Source organism: Dipodomys merriami, unplaced genomic scaffold (genome assembly GCF_024711535.1).
Source record: "Dipodomys merriami isolate MVZ:Mamm:240054 unplaced genomic scaffold, mDipMer1.0.p SCAF_3, whole genome shotgun sequence".
NCBI classification, from domain to species: Eukaryota; Metazoa; Chordata; class Mammalia; order Rodentia; family Heteromyidae; genus Dipodomys; species Dipodomys merriami.
Genome location: NW_027204492.1, coordinates 72617364 through 72635036, shown reverse-complemented (window position 1 = coordinate 72635036; position 17673 = coordinate 72617364). Strand labels below are relative to the sequence as shown.

The following is a 17673-nucleotide window of genomic DNA, read 5'->3' as shown; positions in this document are numbered from 1 at the left end:
GTATATTATTTAAAAAATAAGCCTTGGGTTCAATCCAGGAAAATCCTCCTACATAAACAAAACCAGAAAAACCTTACAAGGAATGAATTATTCAAAGTACTATATTTTAAAAATTGTGTGACAATCAATATAAAAATTCAAAGAAGGAAGAGGACTGGGGGATGTGGTAGAGTGGTTGCATTCTCTAGACCCTGGATTTCATCCCTAGCATTGCCAAAACCACATTGCATGGAAGGAGGGAAGATGGTACAGAAGAAATATCCATATAAGCTTCAGGGTTAAAAAAAAAAAAAAAGCTTCAGGGTTTGCATAAAGTTTCATGGATGCTGCTGGTGAGACTGAAGTAAATTTCAATTACCTAAAGACAAAGAAATGTATTTATCAAGTATAAATAAAGATATATAGATAGGTAAGAACAAGTTTTGTTCAGGGACAGTAAGTTAATTTTTTTTTTTTTTTGGTGGATTGTGGGGCTTGAACTCTGGGCCTGGGCGCTGTCCCTCAACTCTTCAGCTCAAGGTGAGCACTCTACCACTTGAGCCACAGCACCACTTCCAGTTCTCTAGTGGTTTATTGGAGATAAGAGTCTCATATAGACTTTCCTGCCCAGACTGGCTTTGAACCGAGATCCTCAGATCTCAGTCTCCTGAGTAGTTAGGATTACAGGCGTGAGCCACCGGCGCCCGGTTAAGTTAATTCTTCATAATAGTACGAAAATTTTTAGGCAGAGAGATAGAATGAGATTAGATTATTGAGGACTAGAAACCCACAAATATCCACATAAGCATTAACCATACCAGAAAGAATGTATCGTTCAAGGTGGAGAATAACAATTAGCTAAAGAAATGTTTCTTTTTGTACAGATTGAAGGAATGGCAGTGAACCTGTGGAATTGGGCAGTTACCAACAAAGTACAATTATATATGAATGATGAGCAAATAGCTAAACGTATGTATACATTTTGTGATTCTTTTTGAGGAGTATTCTTATTTATGTATTTACTATTATCTTAAAGTAGTTATACAGAGAAGTTGCCATTTAACAAAGTGGTTTATGAGTACAATGCATCTTTTTGTGGGGGGGGGTCTGGTCATGGAGCCTGAACTCTGGGCCTGGGCGCTGTCCCTCAGCTCTTCAGCTCAAGGCTAGCACTCTACCACTTGAGCCATAGTGCCACTTCCGGCTTTTTTCTTTTTGCTTATGTGGTGCTGAGGAATCGAACCCAAGGCCTCAAGCATGCAAGGCAAGCGCTCTACCACTGAGCCACCTTCACAGCCCGAGTACAATGCATCTTGATCAATGTCACCCCTTTTAACATTCTCATCCATCCCTCCCCTAACCATCCCTTCTCTCACTCTTCTTTGTTTTTTTTTCATCAGCATTTTAAAAAATTTTATTTGTGAACATACTGTACAGAGGGGTTACAATTACATGGGCAGGATAATGCATACATTTCTTACCAAGCATTGCAGCCTCCTCCTTTGTTTACCCTTCACCTCCCTTCCCAGCCTCCCCCCTCCCCCCACCCAATCCTTCCCCCCCCCCAGTTACCCTCCCCACCGACATTGTAAAGCTCGTTTTTGACATGACAATTTGTACTTCTCACTGTTGCAACAGGTTCACCTGAATCCTTAAACGACTTGTTTTTCCCCATCTCCTCCACAAGTTATACTGACATCAAATATAGTGAAAGCCGGGGTTATACTGTGTGGGAGGGACATACAAAGGAACAAAGAAATAATCTTATAAATGCATTAGAAACCCATGCATGAAAGAAAAAAAACATTTAAATACATATCTAAGGGTTCATTTTCCTAACATCACATTATCTGCCCTTTTCCGCTTGCCTCATACATATACTAGATATTGCAAATAAGGGAAACCATGGGACCTGTGTTTCTTTGGGCCTGGCTTACTTCACTTAATATAATTTTTTCCAAGTTTTTCCATTTCCTAACAAATGGGGCAATGTCATTCTTTCTGATGGAGGCATAGAATTCCATTGTCTCTCACTCTTCTTAATTTTGTAGGATTTACATTGGATTCTTGTCTACATTCCCCTCCATTTTCCTCTTCATTCGTCTGAAGAGTGTTCTTAATATACATGTACATTAAGTGGTGCTTCTGCCCTTTGAATATTTTTGACCAGTTCTTGGATGGAAATTTGTTAAGAGATAATCAAGGGGCTGGGAAGCTGGCTCAGTGGTAGAGTGCTTGCGTTGCATGCACGAGGCCCTGGATTCAATTCCTGAGCACCACATAAGCAAAAAAGGCTGGAAGTGGCGCTATGGCTCAAGTGGTAGGGTGCTAGCCTTGAGCTGAAGAGCTGAGGGACAGTGCCCAGGCCCGGACTTCAAGCCCCATGACCGACAAAAAACAAAAGAGATCAAGCAAAACAATCCATGCCATTTGTTTCTTAAGCAACTAGCCTCTCTCGGTTTTATGATTTTTCAGAGGCTAGCTCTTTACTAAAACAAGTTTTAAAATCATCACAGAAATGTAGTCTAGAGGTGAACAATAGACATGATTAAAGAATTGGGAGTGTATGAGATCTGGAAGAAATGTGAATGAACATGGACTATTTCTTGTGGAGAAGAAACAATCAAAATCTTCAGAATTCCGCAGAACTAACAAATAGTAGCTTTCTTTCTCCACCAACAATAAAATGAAAAGTATTGTCATGTGAGAGATTTAGGTCTTAAAAAGAATAGCTTCCTCATGAGGTAGGTCACTAAATATTGGGATAAATTACTAAGAAAAAATGCAGAATGGGCTGGGAAGGTGGATCAGTGGTAGAGTGCTTGCCTTGCATGCTTGAGGCCCTGGGTTCGATTCCTCAGCACCACACAAGCAAAAAGAAAAAAGCCGGAAGTGGTGTTGTGGCTCAAGTGGTAGAGCGTTAGCCTTGAGCTGAAATGCTGAGGGACAGCGCCCAGGCCCAGAGTTCAGGCCCCATTACCGGACCAAAAAAAATAAAAAAGAAAAAAAAAGAAAAAAGAAAAAATGCAGAAATTCTACTGGCAAGAGCAAAAAAAAAAAAAAAAAAAAAAAAAAGAACAATAAAACAAAACCCCAAAACCACTCATCTTCTTGGATGCTTAGAATGTAGTCCATTATCTAATGCTTTAGGTAAATGAGCAAGGTCTAGTGTGATGACCATAACTGCTTTTCATTGAGGACAGTGACAGCAAATACATTTATGAATGTATATTACCCCACTATAATGTCAACAAACCAAAGGGTAAATCCCTGGCTTACTTGACTTTGTAAAACACAAGTGACTTTTTTCTCTAGGCAGAAAATAAATTTTTCCACTAAGTATTTATATTTGTTAATATAAATGAAGATATACCATTTCAATGTAGGACTAAGCTAAGTTCATGGTTACTATAAACAATAGTATACTTAGTTTTAGGGGTTTACTTTTTCATTAAGATGTTTAGGAAACATTTTCTCTTTTTTTGTGCTGGCCCTGGGGCTTGAACTCAGGACCTGATTGCTGTCCCTGAGCTTTCCAGCCTGGGCTGGCTTTGAATTGTGAACCTCAGATCTTAGCATCCTAGTAGCTAAGACTACAAGCACCTGGCTAACATTTCTCTTTTTAAGCATTGATGTCATTGCTCCCAAGAACCCTTAAATCTTATAGTTGCCTGGAAGGAACTGTAAGAATTTATCTGTGAGAGAAACATAATTTTTATGATATTTAAATGCATCAATTTTTAACTCAAGTACCGGGGATATAGTAGATGCAAAATGGATTTCAGAGGCTTTGGGAGATAAGTTGTATAGCAAGAAAATAGAAGGGTAAGGAGAAATGACTGAGATACTGAGTCCTTGAGAGTACTAAAGAATTAGTAAACTTTGACAAAAAAAGAAAGGAAATGTTTTCAAAATTTCTCAAAACTTCAAATTCACATCAGTCTAAAAACCTGATTAGAAAATTATTTTACTAAAAGTTTTTTCCAGAAAAATTAACTTTGTTAGTAGTTTAGATGAACCAATTTTGTTTCATAATGAACAAAAATCTGACCACTTCCATTACAGTGTACTTTTAGTTCTGCAAATCTTTTTTTTTTTTTTTTTTTTTTTGATTCCAGTCGTGGGGCCTGAACTCTGGGCCTGGGCACTGTCCCTCAGCTCTTCAGCTCAAGGGTAATGCTCTACCACCTGAGCCACTGCACCACTTCCGACTTTTTTCTTTTTGCTTATGTGGTGCTGAGGAATCGAACCCAGGGCCTCAATCTTGCAAGGCAAATGCTCTACCACTGAGCTACCTTCCCAGCCCCCAGTTCTGCAAATCTTGAATAAGGGAGTATTAGAAATGTACTCATTACCTTGCTCATGTAACTGTAACCCCTCTATACAGTATTTTCACGATAAAAAAACTTATTAAAAAAAGAAGTGGCATGAGCACAGGTAGAATGGCTGTCAAACTCTAACATAATAATGACTAGTTCAATTATATATGAAGTCATTTTTTAAAAACTTGCAGTTTTTATGATGAAGCAAACCACCAAAATAAGGAGGGTGCAATTATTCAGGCTTGGCTATTTTGAGGCAAAAATAAAACATACTTTCAACTTTTATGTCCTATAGGAAAAGATGTATTTGGAAAGTTTCACCATTTAGGAGAACAAAAGTAAGAGTTATATTGATGTCCAGAAATTTGGTCAGATGTGGAGTAGCTGTGGGTTCCAATTCTATTTAGAATAATTCTTTTATTTGGCTGATACATAGAAGCATATCATGTACCATCAGATATCTTTGTTGAGTCTTGGAATTTAATATATAAAGAAATTAAAATTTAAGAATTATATCATCCTTCACTATATCGTCATTCACTCATTGTGGCTTCACAGTATTGCAGTTAAAAAAAACAAAAACAAAAACATAAATAGTGATCCCTCATGTATTGCGGGAGTTATATTCCAGAGACCCTTCCACGATGGGTGAGTGAAAACCCACGAAGTAGCAGTGTTATATAGTTGTCCCTTGCTATATCACAGTTCACTTATTGCTGATTCATCGATTTTCACCTATTACAGGGGTCTCTGGAATGTAACTCCCTTGATAGGTGAGGAATCACTGTATACCTCTGGAGTGTTAAACAAATGATTCCTTTGATATGTTTCAGCACTACAAAACAGAAACCCTAAACCACATTTTTAGGAAGAAGTCTGGCTTTGATTGTGTGTGTGTGTGTGTGTGTGTGTGTGTGTGTGTGTGTGTGTGTGTGTGTGTGTGTGTGTGTGTGTGTGTGTGTGTGTGTGTGTGTGTGTGTGTGTGTGTGTGTGTGTGTGTGTGTGTGTATTGTGTCTAGAGTACAGGCCCTTGTGCTTTTACTTGGCTTTTTTGCTCATGGCTGGTATGCTACCACTTGATCCACACCTCCACTTCCCTGGCTTCACTTTACCCATCTTTTCTCTTTATAGTTGTATATGAAAGGAGAAGGAATATTTTAAGTTTAATGAATGTCTAATTACTGTTTTACAGTGTGTCATATTGCTTGCAAGTTGATTTGTATGTGTGATACCTCACTGGCTTCAGAAACAACTGTTCAGAGACAGATTTTGGTAAGTCCTAATTGAGGAGAAAGTCCAAATGATTGAGGTAGTTGTTACTCTTATGAAAATGAATGGAATCAGTGATCAGTGTAAAACTGGAAAGTGGTTGAACCATTTAGTGTTGTGTTCTTTTTTTATTTTATTTTATTTTTTATGTCTTTTTTAAAATTTTTATTTATTTTTTATTGTGAAAATACTGTACAGAGGGGTTACAATTACATGGGCAAGATAATGAGTACATTTCTTATCAAGCATTGTAGCCTCCTCCTTTGTTTCCCCTTCCCATCCCTTCCCATCCTCCCCCTCACCCCTCCACCCAATCCTCCCCACCCCCCCACCAAAGTTGTAAAGTTTGTTTTCGACAAAACAACTTGTACTTCTCATTGTATGTCTTTTTTTTATTGTGAAAATACTGTACAGAGGGGTTACAATAACATGGGCAAGATAATGAGTACATTTCTTATCAAGCATTGTTGCCTCCTCCTTTGTTGTGTTCTTTTTATCATTAGTATAGTTAAAGCTGTCAGTGGTACTTGTAATTCTTATTATAGTAGTTCAGTAAACTAAATATTGAATGTATAAGTCTGGATCTATGAATTACTTTTTGCTTTTATCACCTCTAACTTTATAGAGCAGTAGTTTTTCTTCCCAGGGGAATGTTATCGTTTTGGCTTAAAAGAATTTCTCAGTCAATGAATGGATGAAGAAAAAATGCTATGTACGTATGTACAAACATACACTCACATCATGGAATATTACTTAGCCTTAAAAATGAAATTCAGGAGTTAGGTCCTGGTGGCTTACGCCTATAATCCAAGCTACTCAGGAGGCTGAGCTCTGAGGATTGTGGTCTGAATCCAGCCTGGGTAGGAAAGTCAGTGAGACTCTAACATGCTACACAGAAAAGGCTGGAAATGGCGCTGTGACTCAGAGACTAAGAAGCTCACGGACAGTGCCCAGACCCTGAGTTCAAGCTTCAGGACTGGCACCAAAAAAATCATTTATTTTCAGGAAAATGGATAGTTCTGGAGATGTTGAATGAGATGTCGGATTCACAAAGCTAAACATTGCCTGTTCTTTGTCCATTTGTGGAATATAGTCCTAAAATCTTGATGATAATAATACTGGTAATGGATATGGATATAAAATTGGGACTGTCTAGGAGTAGATCAGTGAGATGGGGAGGAGAAAAGAGAGAAAGGAGGGAGAAGGTGAAGAGAATCAAAGAACATTAAATATGTAGTATTAATATGAACATATACACACACATACAAGGATGATGAAAAGCATAATGAAAAGCACCAAATACTTCACAAAAGGGGACAATGGGAGAAAAAAATTGGAATGTTTTAGAGGGGGTCATTTGATCAGCATATAGGAATATGGTGGAGGGGGTCAATTTGATCAATGTGCACTATATGTATGTATGTAAATATCACAATAAAATCCTCTCAAATGGCAAATAAGTGCTAATTTCAAAAATTTCTCACCTGGAAATTATGGTAACACTTCAGTAATCTGCATGTTGGAGACTGAAGCCAGGAGGATGTGAGTTTGAGGCCAGCCTTGGCTACATAGTAAGTTCCATGTCAGCCTTGAATATATATCAAGATGTTGTCTCAGAAAACAAAAAGAAAGTTTTCCTAGTGAAAATGCACAATCACTGAGTTAAGGAAAAGAGTACAGCATTTTGTTTTCTTACTTAATGAAAGTTAATCAGTAAATTAATTAATTTTAATTGTGATAGAAGCTGATTATGTAGTTCAGCATGATAAATACTTTTCTCATTTCTGTGACATAATACTTGACATAAACATAATGACATAATTTGGAGGAAGGTATTCTTTAGGCTCCTGGATTAAGAGCTGGCAGTACTTCAGGAAAGGGAGGACATGGCAGAACAGACTAGTTCACATCACACTGGCCAGGAAGGGGAGAAAAGGCAAGAAGAGGGCCAGAGACAAGCTACTTGCATGGATTGGGTCCCAGTGGCTGTCTTCTTCCAGCTTCCTTGTGTCTAGAACCCAAATAACACTACTATTAGGGGACTAAGCATGTTAGAAACATTTTTTCCTTCCTTATCCCCTTCTCCTTCTCTCTTCCCCCTACTCCCTTCCCCTCTTTTCCTAACTCCTTCCTTTCTTCCCTTCCCTTCCCTGCCCTTCCCTTCCTCTTTCCCTTCAGCTCCCCACCTTTCTCCCTTCCCTCCTCTCTTTTCCCTCTCCCCCCTCCCTTTCCTTTTCTCCCTCCCTTCTTCTCTCTTTTTTTTTCTGTGCTTATACTGGGGCTTAAAGTCAGGGCTTTGTGCTCTCCCTTAGTAGTTTTACTCAAGGCTGGCACCCTACCATTTAAATCACACCTCTACTTCAGGTTTGCTGTCTAATTGGGGATAAAAGTCTCATTTGACTTTACCTTCCCCAGTTAGCTTCAAATGGAGATCCTCAGATCTCAGTCTCCTGAGTATCTAAGACTTTAGATGGTAGCCAGTTGTATCTTCCTGGAATCTTTCTTATTTAAATTATAACACCCAGGCTAGCATAAAACTCAACAATCTTCTGGCTCTGCTTCTTTTTTTTAAAATTTTTTTTTGGGGGGCCCGGTCGTGGGGCCTGAACTCTGGGCCTGGGCACTGTCCCTCAGCTCTTCAGCTCAAGGCTAGCACTCTACCACTTGAGCCACAGTGCCACTTCCAGCTTTTTTTCTTTTTTGCTTATGTGGTGCTGAGGAATCAAACCCAGGGCCTCAAGCATGCAAGGCAAGTGCTCTACCACTGAGCCACCTTCCCAGCCCTGGCCTCTGCTTCTTGAGTGTTGAGATTCAGATGTGTACCACTATCCTTGGCTTATTTATTTATTTTATTATTTTGAGATGAAGTCTTGCTAAATTATCCTGGTTGGTCTCTAATTTGTGATCTCAGTTGCTCATCTTGTGCCAGCCTCTCCAGTAGTTGAACTACAGGCATGTGTATCCAGTTAAGTACAAGAATTGAAGTCTGAACACCTACCTAGGTTTGAATTCCAGCCCTGTGACTTACTAGCTGTGTAACTTTGGAAGATTAGGTTTTTCATTTGTAACATAAGAATAATTACTATCTTAGAGTATTAAAGATCACAGAGATTTTGTTTCCGGTCATGGGGCCTGGGCATGTCCCTGAGCTCTTTTGCTCAAGGCCAGTGCTCTGTTCCTTTTAACCACAGCACTACTTCTGGTTTTCTGGTGCTTAATTGGAGATGAGTCTCACAGACTTTTCTGCTGGGGCTGGCTTTGAACCGTTATCCTCAGATCTCAGTCTCCTGAGTTAGCTAGGATTATAGGCATGAGCCTCCAGTACCTGGCTAAATCATGGGGTTTTTTGGTGGGATATGTTTTATAAAGTATAAAATGAGAAGGTAAATATACAGGTAATAGTATTTGCCATGTAATTGTTTTTGATTTCTATGACAACCACCTGATAAATTGTGTGTCATATGTGATATGGTAAAGCTGAAATGACTATAGGGCTCACCTTTTTGTTGTTATTGTTGTTGTTGCTGGGTTTTTAAGTTTGCTTTTGTTATTTATATGTCTTTGGGAGGGTAAGGAAGGGCACAGAAATGGTGGGACAAAGGGTGAACAAATGCAGCAGTGATACTCACTAGACACTATGCTGAAATGAACTATACAACTTGTGGGTGGGGACAGGAGGGAAAACCTGGGAGAGAGCAAGGGAAGGGGTGACATTGTTCAAAAAGAAATGTACTCTTTATCTGACTTACATAGGGATTCACCTTTTGTGTTTTCCTCCTTCCAAACATGATAGCCATTCTAATGCCTTCAAGCAGTTATATTTTGTCCAGTTTTATAAAAATTATTTTCAGTGGGAAGATCAATTTGAAGCAAACTATTCAATCATGACTAGAATTCCAAAATCCTCATCTTTCATTGCTATTAAATAAAAATTGAACAGGTTTGGGGGTGTAGCTTAGTGAGAGAGTGCTTGCTAAGTCTGCTTGAGGCCCTGCATTTGATCCCCATCATAACAAAAAAGTAATTATATTTACTGCAAATAATAACACATGTATGTTTCATATACAATTAAATTGTTTAGAAAAGTAATGAAATGATAAAGTGCTGCTCTATCCCTCCCTAGAGGCAGGCAATATTTTTATCTTTTTTTTTTTTTTTTGGTCCAGTTGTGGGGCCTGAACTCTGGGCCTGGGAACTGTCCCTCAGCTCTTCAGCTCAAGGCTAGTGCTCTACCGCTTGAGCCACAGTGCCACTTCCGGTCTTTTTTTTTTCTGCTTATGTGGTGCTGAGGAATCGAACCCAGGGCCTCATGCATGCAAGGCAAGCTCTCTACAACTGAGCCACCTTCCCAGCCCGAGGCAGGCAATTTTTTTGTGGTAAAACATTTGTCCAAGGTTTTATTTTTTTTCTTTTTCAAGTAGGTGGATTTTAAATAGCTTTCAAGATACACATCTCTCCCTTTACAAAAGGTCTGTCGGAGCAGCTCCTTCTTGGTTCTGCGGGTCGCCCTCATGGTTGTCCAAGGTTTTGATATCATTTATGTTTTTCATTGTATTGAGATTCCAACCCAGGGCTTTGAACATGCTAGGTAAGCACTGAGTTGTATCCCACAACTGAAAAATGATATTATGTTATGGTAAAGCTCTACCATTCACAAAAATCAGATAAGATAGTACAATGAATTCTCCACTTATCCATCACTTAAATAGAATAATCATTAATTCTTGCCATATTAACTAATTGTTGGTCTGAAGTGTAAGTAAATGGAAGAATGTGTGCTTTTCTTTCATAAGACCCTGGGTTCAATCTCTAACATTGAAAAAAGGGGGAAAAATCCCACTAAGAACTAATTTTTTTTTTGGTCGGTCATGGGGCTTGAAATTAGGGCTTGGGCACTGTCACTGAGTCTTTTTGCTCAAGGCTAACACTCTACCACTTTGAGCCACAGCTCCAAAAACTAATTCTTGATTTACCAGATTTGTTTATGTTCTGTTCAATTGTTGTTATGATAGATGAGGATTCACTTCATATCATCTCACAATATCTCCCTCAATCTCTTCTGATTTTTTGTCATATTATATAAAATTTATCAGATAGATCTTTTTATTTTTTAATTTTATTATATTTTTTGTCAGTCACAGGGCTTGAACTCTGGACCTGGGCGCTGTCCCTCAGCTCTTCAGCTCAAGGCTAGCGCTCTACCACTTGAGCCACAGCACCACTTCTGGCTTTTTCTGTTTATGTGGTACTGAGGAATGGAACCCAGGGCCTCATGCATATGAGGCAAACACTCTATCACTGAGCCACCTTCCCAGCCCAGATAGATACTTTTTAAAATGTTAGATAATGTGTTTAAATTTATTTTTCATCAGTTTTGGATATTATATGTATGACCTACTTTGTGGGGATACTGCTATCTTTATCATTCTACCCTTCCCCTTAAGTCTTTCAGTTTCTGTCACTTCAGTTTGCCTTTTTGGTTTTGATGATTCCAAAGAATGAAAACAAGGACCACATTGTTGACTGTGACTATTATTTAAATAATTTTATTTTTCTTCCATCTGTTAGCTGTCTTAATTCTATTTTCTCAGGTATTGTTCATTGCATATAATGCCCTTTGGTAGTATTGGTTTTCCTCATTTATTTGGTTACCCATATATAGACATGTTTGGAAAGTTTTTACATACATATTATACATATTATATGTACACATGTATATTGTACTATGAGATTTTATTGTGATTTCCATACATGTCTATAATATATTTTGATTAAGGTTGCTATCTCTATTATTTTTTATCCTCTTCCCCCTTTTATAAGAAGCTTTAATGAGTGTCATTCAATTTTCATACATGTATATGAAGTACTTAAATAAATCACTCCCCCATCACTTTCCCACCACTGAATGCCACCCCAAGCAAGCCCTTCCCCATTTTACATTTGTATCATTTTTTTTATCCCCTCTAAGGTCAAGATTCTGTATATGAGATGATAACATGCCATTTTGGCTTAGTTTACTTACATCATTTTATTTATCTATTCAGTAGGTGATGGGCACATAGCTTGGCTATTTTGAATAGTACTGCTACAAACATGGCGGTACAGATATATCTCTACTGTATGCAGATTTACGTTCCTTTGGATATATTCCCAGGAGTGGTATAGTAGGATCATATGATAGTTTTATTTTTAGGCTTTTTTGAAGAAGCTCTGTACTTATTTGCATAGTGACTGCATTAATTTACATTACCACCAAAAGTGTATATGTGTTCTTTTCCTCACATCCTTGCCAGCATATTTTTTTTTTGATGATTGCCATTCTGAATGGGATGAAATAAAATTTCAGTGTAGTTTTGATTTGCATTTTCTTTATGGCTAAGGGCACTGATATTCATGTGTTTATTGGCCATTTTGAGAACTGTCTATCAATTCATTTGCCCATTTATTAATCGGATTGTTTGTTCTGAGTGTTTACTTTTTTTTAAAGCTCTTTATAGTCTGACTGGTACTTTGATGAACAGCTAGGAAAGATTTTCTTCCATTCTGTAGATTTTTTTCTTTATTTGGATAATTGTTTTCTTGATATATAGAAACTTCTTATTTGTTGCAATTGTATTTGCCAATTCTTATTTATTTTTACTGAGCTTGTAGAAGTTTTATTCAGAAAGTTGTTTATACTTAGATCTTGAATTTTTTCCTATGGCTTCCTACAGTAGCTTCAAAGTTTCACATTAAATGCTTTGATCCATTTTGAATTGTTTTTTCTTTTTTGTACAGAGTGAAAGGAGCCTATATTAAGTCTTCTACATGTGGATACTCAGTTTTGCCAACACTCTGTTAAATCATTGTCTTTTCTCTAATGTATGTTTTGGGTACCTTTGTCAAAGAATTAATGGCTGTACTGCATGGGCTTACTTCTGCAGGTTCTCTTCAATTCCATAGACACACAGATTATGGGTCTCATGAAAGAGATACAATACACAGTCTATGTTTCTATTTTTTCAATTTTTTTTATTGTGATTAAGTAGTTACATAATTTCCAAAATTTCACAGTATTGTGGGATAGTGATGCTTAGTTAAAGTCACAAACACATTCTAACTTTCATGGGGCAAATTGTCTATCATGGTCTATAACATTTATGAGTTCTATGAGCTTTGCAATACAGTTATTTCTTCCACATTGGGTGATATGTATATTTCTTTATTTTTGCATAACATCAGCTGTTCCCTCTTTCCCACTTGTTCCCTCCCTCCCATCGCTGCCATTGAGTTGCTTAGTTCATTTTGGTCAATGTCCAGTGCAGTTGATGGGTCCTGCTGTTGTGTGTTTTTCCCTGATTCCTTCTAGTTCTGTGTTGTCCACCTGGTTCCCCTCCGGTGTGCACATATATACATACACATGATCAGCAGCATGGGGATATTTGGTAGTGGTTCAACCAGATGAGTAGAAGTCCTTTGTTTCTTAAGTCCTGTTAATTTTGCCATATCACCTAACATTTTGGATTTAGCATCCACTTATCAGGGAGACCATGTACCGTTTGTCTCTTTGCTCTTGGCTTACCTTGCTCAACATGATTCCTTCTAGTTCCATCCATTTCCCTGCAAATGCCATTATTTTGTCATTTCTAATGGCTGCATAATATTCCATTGTGTATAGATACCACAATTTTTGGATCCATTCATCTGTGGTGGGACATCTGGGTTGTTTCCATATCCTGGCTATTGTGAACAGTGCTGCAATAAACATGGAGGTGCATGTGTCCTTGTATACTGGTTCCTGTTGTTCAGGATAGATGCCTAGAAGTGGTATGACTGGGTCATAAGGGAGGTCAATATTTGGCTTTCTGAGGACCCTCCAGACTGCTTTCCAAAGTGGCTGTATAAGTGTACATTCCCACCAGCAGTATAATAGGGTTCCTCTTTCTCCGCATCCACTCCAGCATTTGTTGTTGGCTGACATTAGGATGTGGGTCATTCTGACTGGGGTAAGGTGGTATCTCAGGGTTGTCTTTATTTGCATTTCCTTCAAACCAGGAATGGTGAACATTTCCTCATGTGTTTCTTTGCCATTTTTATCTCTTCTTCTGAGAAGTCTCTCTTCAGTTCCCTTGTCCATTTAGTAATTGGTTTGTTAGGTTTGGGAGGGATTAGTTTCTTGAGTTGTGTTTCTATTTTTTGTGCCAGCATTATGTTATTTTTAAAAACTGGCTTTGTAGTATAGCTTTTTTTGTTGATTGTGGAGCTTGAACTAAGGGCCTGGGCACTGTCCCTGAGTTCTTTAGCTCAAGGCTAGTGCTCTAAAACTTTGAGCCACAGTGCCACTTCCAGTTTTCTGGTGGTTAATTGGAGATAAGAGTCTCATGGACTTTCCTGCCTGGTCTGGCTTTGAACTGTGACCTTCAGATCTCGGTCTCCTGGGTAGCTAGGATTATAAGCATGAGCTACCAGCAACTGGCTGTAGTATAGATATGTTTTGTTGTTGTTGTGGATCATGGGGCTTGAACTCTGGGCCTGGCTGGGCACTGTGCCTGAGCCTATTTGTGCTCAAGGCTAGCACTCTACCACTTTAGCCTCAGTGCCACTTTTGGCTTTTTCTAAGTAGTTTATTGGAGATAAGAGTCTCACAATCTTTTTTTAAAATTTTTTTATTTTAAATTTTTATTTTTATTTTTTGTGAACATACTGTACAGAGGGGTTACAATTACATGGGCAAGATAATGAGTACATTTCTTATCAAGCATTGCAGCCTCCTCCTTTGTTTACCCTTCACATCCCTTCCCAGCCTCCCCCCCCAACCCCCCCCCCCCACCAAAGTTGTAAAGTTCATTTTCGACATGACAACTTGTACTTCTCGTAGTTGCAATGGGTCAACCTGTATCCTTAAACGACTTGTTTTTCCCCATCTCCTCCACAAATTATACCGACATCAAATATAGTGAAAAGCGGGGGTTATACTATGGGGGAGAGTCTCACAATCTTTTCTGCTCAGGCTGCCTTTGAAATGTGATCCTCAGATGTCAGCCTCCTGAGTAACTAGGATTACAGGGCTGGCTGTAGTATAGTTTTTAAGAACAGGTAGTACAAGTTGTTATGTCGAAAAACGAACTTTACAACTTTGGGGGGGGGATAGGATGGGAGGGGCCGAGGGGGGTGGGAAGGAAGGGATGGTAAGGGGAAACAAAGAGGAGGAACAGTGCTTGATAAGAAATGTACTCATTATCTTGCCCATGTAATTGTAACCCCTCCGTACGGTATTTTCACAATAATAATAATAATAATAATAAAGAACAGGTAGTATGATACCTTCAGCATTGCTGCTTTTGCTCAGGATTTCTTTGGCTCATAGTGTAATTTGGGCTTCCATATAAATATTATGTTCAACTTTTCTATTTCTTGGAAAATTGACATTGGAATTTTGGGGATAGCAGTACTGAAGATGGAACTCAAGATCTTGTGCTTGCTAGGCAGGCCTTCTTCCACTTGAATCACATCCCAGCCCTTTTTGATTTAGGTATATTTTTATACCCAAACTGGCCTTGGGGCATGATATTCCTATTGACACTAACCATGTAACTGAGATGGCAGGTGCATGCCACTGTACCCAGGTTTTTATTGGTTGAGATAGAATCTTGCTAACTTTTTGACCAGGCTGCCTCTTAATCTTCACCATCCAAGTATGTAGGACTGACAATCTGATTGATTCATTGTGCCCATCTGACATCAGTATGTTCCTGGAGATTGCATTGAATCTGTGGATAGCTTTTGGAATGAGGCCAACTGTCTGATGCTCCTACTGTTCACACCCAGAGCTTTTTCTGCATTTTCTACTTTTATCTATGTTGAGATGTCAGTTTTTGCCTCATCCCATTTGCTGCTTGATTTTAGACATTCTTCATAATTTCATGCCTGTTGAAAATACTCCTTATTTTCCATGAGTTTTATAGAAGAAGAGTAAAAATTCATATGTTTCCTCTTATTTATGTATGTTATCATTTTTAAGGATTTATAGTAGAGAGGTGGCTGTTACATGTGCTCATTTTTTTCAGGTGGATTTGGTATTCGCTTCCGTAGCAATTGTGCATATTATATATTAACTATTTGGATGTTAGTTATAATACTGTGAAATTTTTTCTGATGCTTAATATATAAGGGATATTTCTTTGATTAACAAATTTTTTTAGATTTAGAATTCTAATAAATATTGATTGTTTTTTATATTCTGTGGAGTATGTAACTATTAAGTCACATGGACAGGATTGTTTTCCTCTAATATCACCCAGTCAGATTGGGGGAACTGTGAATTTTTAAAATTTATTTTCTAACTTCTTTCTTCTAGATGAATATAAAAGCAGGAAAAGGATGGATGGATGCTGGAAATGCTCTGATTGCTGATGGGTTTTTTTACTCTGCCATGAGTGTAAGTTACTATTGTTTTTTAGCTATGACAGTTATTAATAAAACATGTGGTTATCCTCATCATTGCATTGTATTGTTTTATTGTTGCAGAGGCTGGAACAATTTTATGCCATATTAGTTGACCAGTGCTGCACTGAAACCCATTTGCTCATTCAGAAGGTTGTTGTGGAGAAGGAAGTTTTCAAAGTACTTACTTACCAAGCAGAATCAGTAGGTATCATAAACACTACAACTTTTCAGTAGGACATTTTGTATATATGTAAAAGCTGTATTTGTGGCTTTTTTGGTCATTAATTGAAGGTAAGAGTCTTACAAAATTTCCTGCCTGGGCTAGCTTGGAACTGTAATTCTCAGTTCTCAGTCTACTTTGTAGCTAGGATTATGGACAGGAGCTACTGGTATGTGGCTTGAATTATATAATTCTTTTATCATAAAATTCACCCATTTATAATGTTTCAGTGATTTCCATATATTCATATAGTTGGGATATCCCCTTATTTTGTAAATGATGAAACTGAAATTCATAGCTATAACATGATTTATTTGAATATCTAAAACCAGAACTAAGGTTTTCTGACTTTGTCTACTGCTCCTGGTAGTACAAATGAGATTGTACAAATGAGCCTCCTTTTTATAATTTTAACTCATCTTTTAGTGTCACTGTCCTTTGTGGGCTACTTTATGTCAACTAGTAAAATACTGATAGCAGACGTTGATATTGCACCTTAGCTCTCTATTGGGGGGCAATACTGGGATTTGAACTCAGTGCTTTTCTCTTGCTAGGCATGTACTCTATATCTTCTTAAAGCTTTTTATTATATTGTTTTCTTTATTTTTTGAATAAATTCTCGCATTTTTGCTCAGGCTAGTATGGAACACATTTTTAATTTAGTTGGGATGACAGGTGCATACTACCTCACCCAGCTTTTTATTGTTGAGATGGGGGTCTTTTGATCTTTTTGCTCATGCTAGCCTCAAACCACAAACCTCCCAATCTCCACCTTCTGAGTAGCTTGGATTACAAGTGTAAGGCATCATTCCCAGTTCTATTTTGTTTTGCTATTTTGAAATAGAATTACAGACTCTCAATTTGTCTACCTCAGCTTCTTTTGTCTTGGGAACACAGGTGTGCACTATCACACAAGTTTTTGTTTTATATAATGAGTCTTTTTCCGACTTGTGGTATGCCTTTGGTCTGTCACTTAATATCTCTCAGCCTATAAAAGCTTATATATTAGCGTGCAACAGAAGTACATTTGGCTTGACAGTATTCATGTGAAAAAAAAAACTATAGCCTGTTGTGGTAGTGCATAACTTTATACCTAGCTGTTCAGAAGTTGGAGGCAAGAAGATCTCTTGAGTCCAGGAATTTGAGAATATACTTGGCAACAGAGCAAGGCTCATCTCAAGCTAATTCAGTCTTGTGATATAGCTATGAGAACAAAAATTAACACAATCGCAGATCTAGTTAGGATATTTATACTAGTTAATTCACATTTTGAGTATTGTGATCAATTCTGGGAATCACTATAAAATCATTGGAATAGTGTGGAAAACGTTATTTGGAGAATATAGTGATGTCTGTTTTTTTAAAAAGAACTATAACCCTCTTTGAATATTTTAGAGTCTTCCATATTAAAGAGCAAGATGGACAGAATAGAATAAAGACCAACTGGTAAAATTTACT

General features: G+C 37.9%; 1 protein-coding gene across 1 annotated transcript in view; it reads left to right on the top strand.

The window, feature by feature from the left end:
- The window catches only part of Tex11 (testis expressed 11), a 219123-nt gene that overhangs the window by 20626 nt on the left and 180824 nt on the right, over positions 1-17673 (top strand). The window contains exons 4-7 of the mRNA XM_070039363.1: positions 864-948; positions 5494-5573; positions 15907-15987; positions 16077-16196. Of these exons, the coding sequence (XP_069895464.1) occupies positions 864-948; positions 5494-5573; positions 15907-15987; positions 16077-16196 (366 nt within the window). The remainder of the gene's footprint in view (positions 1-863; positions 949-5493; positions 5574-15906; positions 15988-16076; positions 16197-17673) is intronic.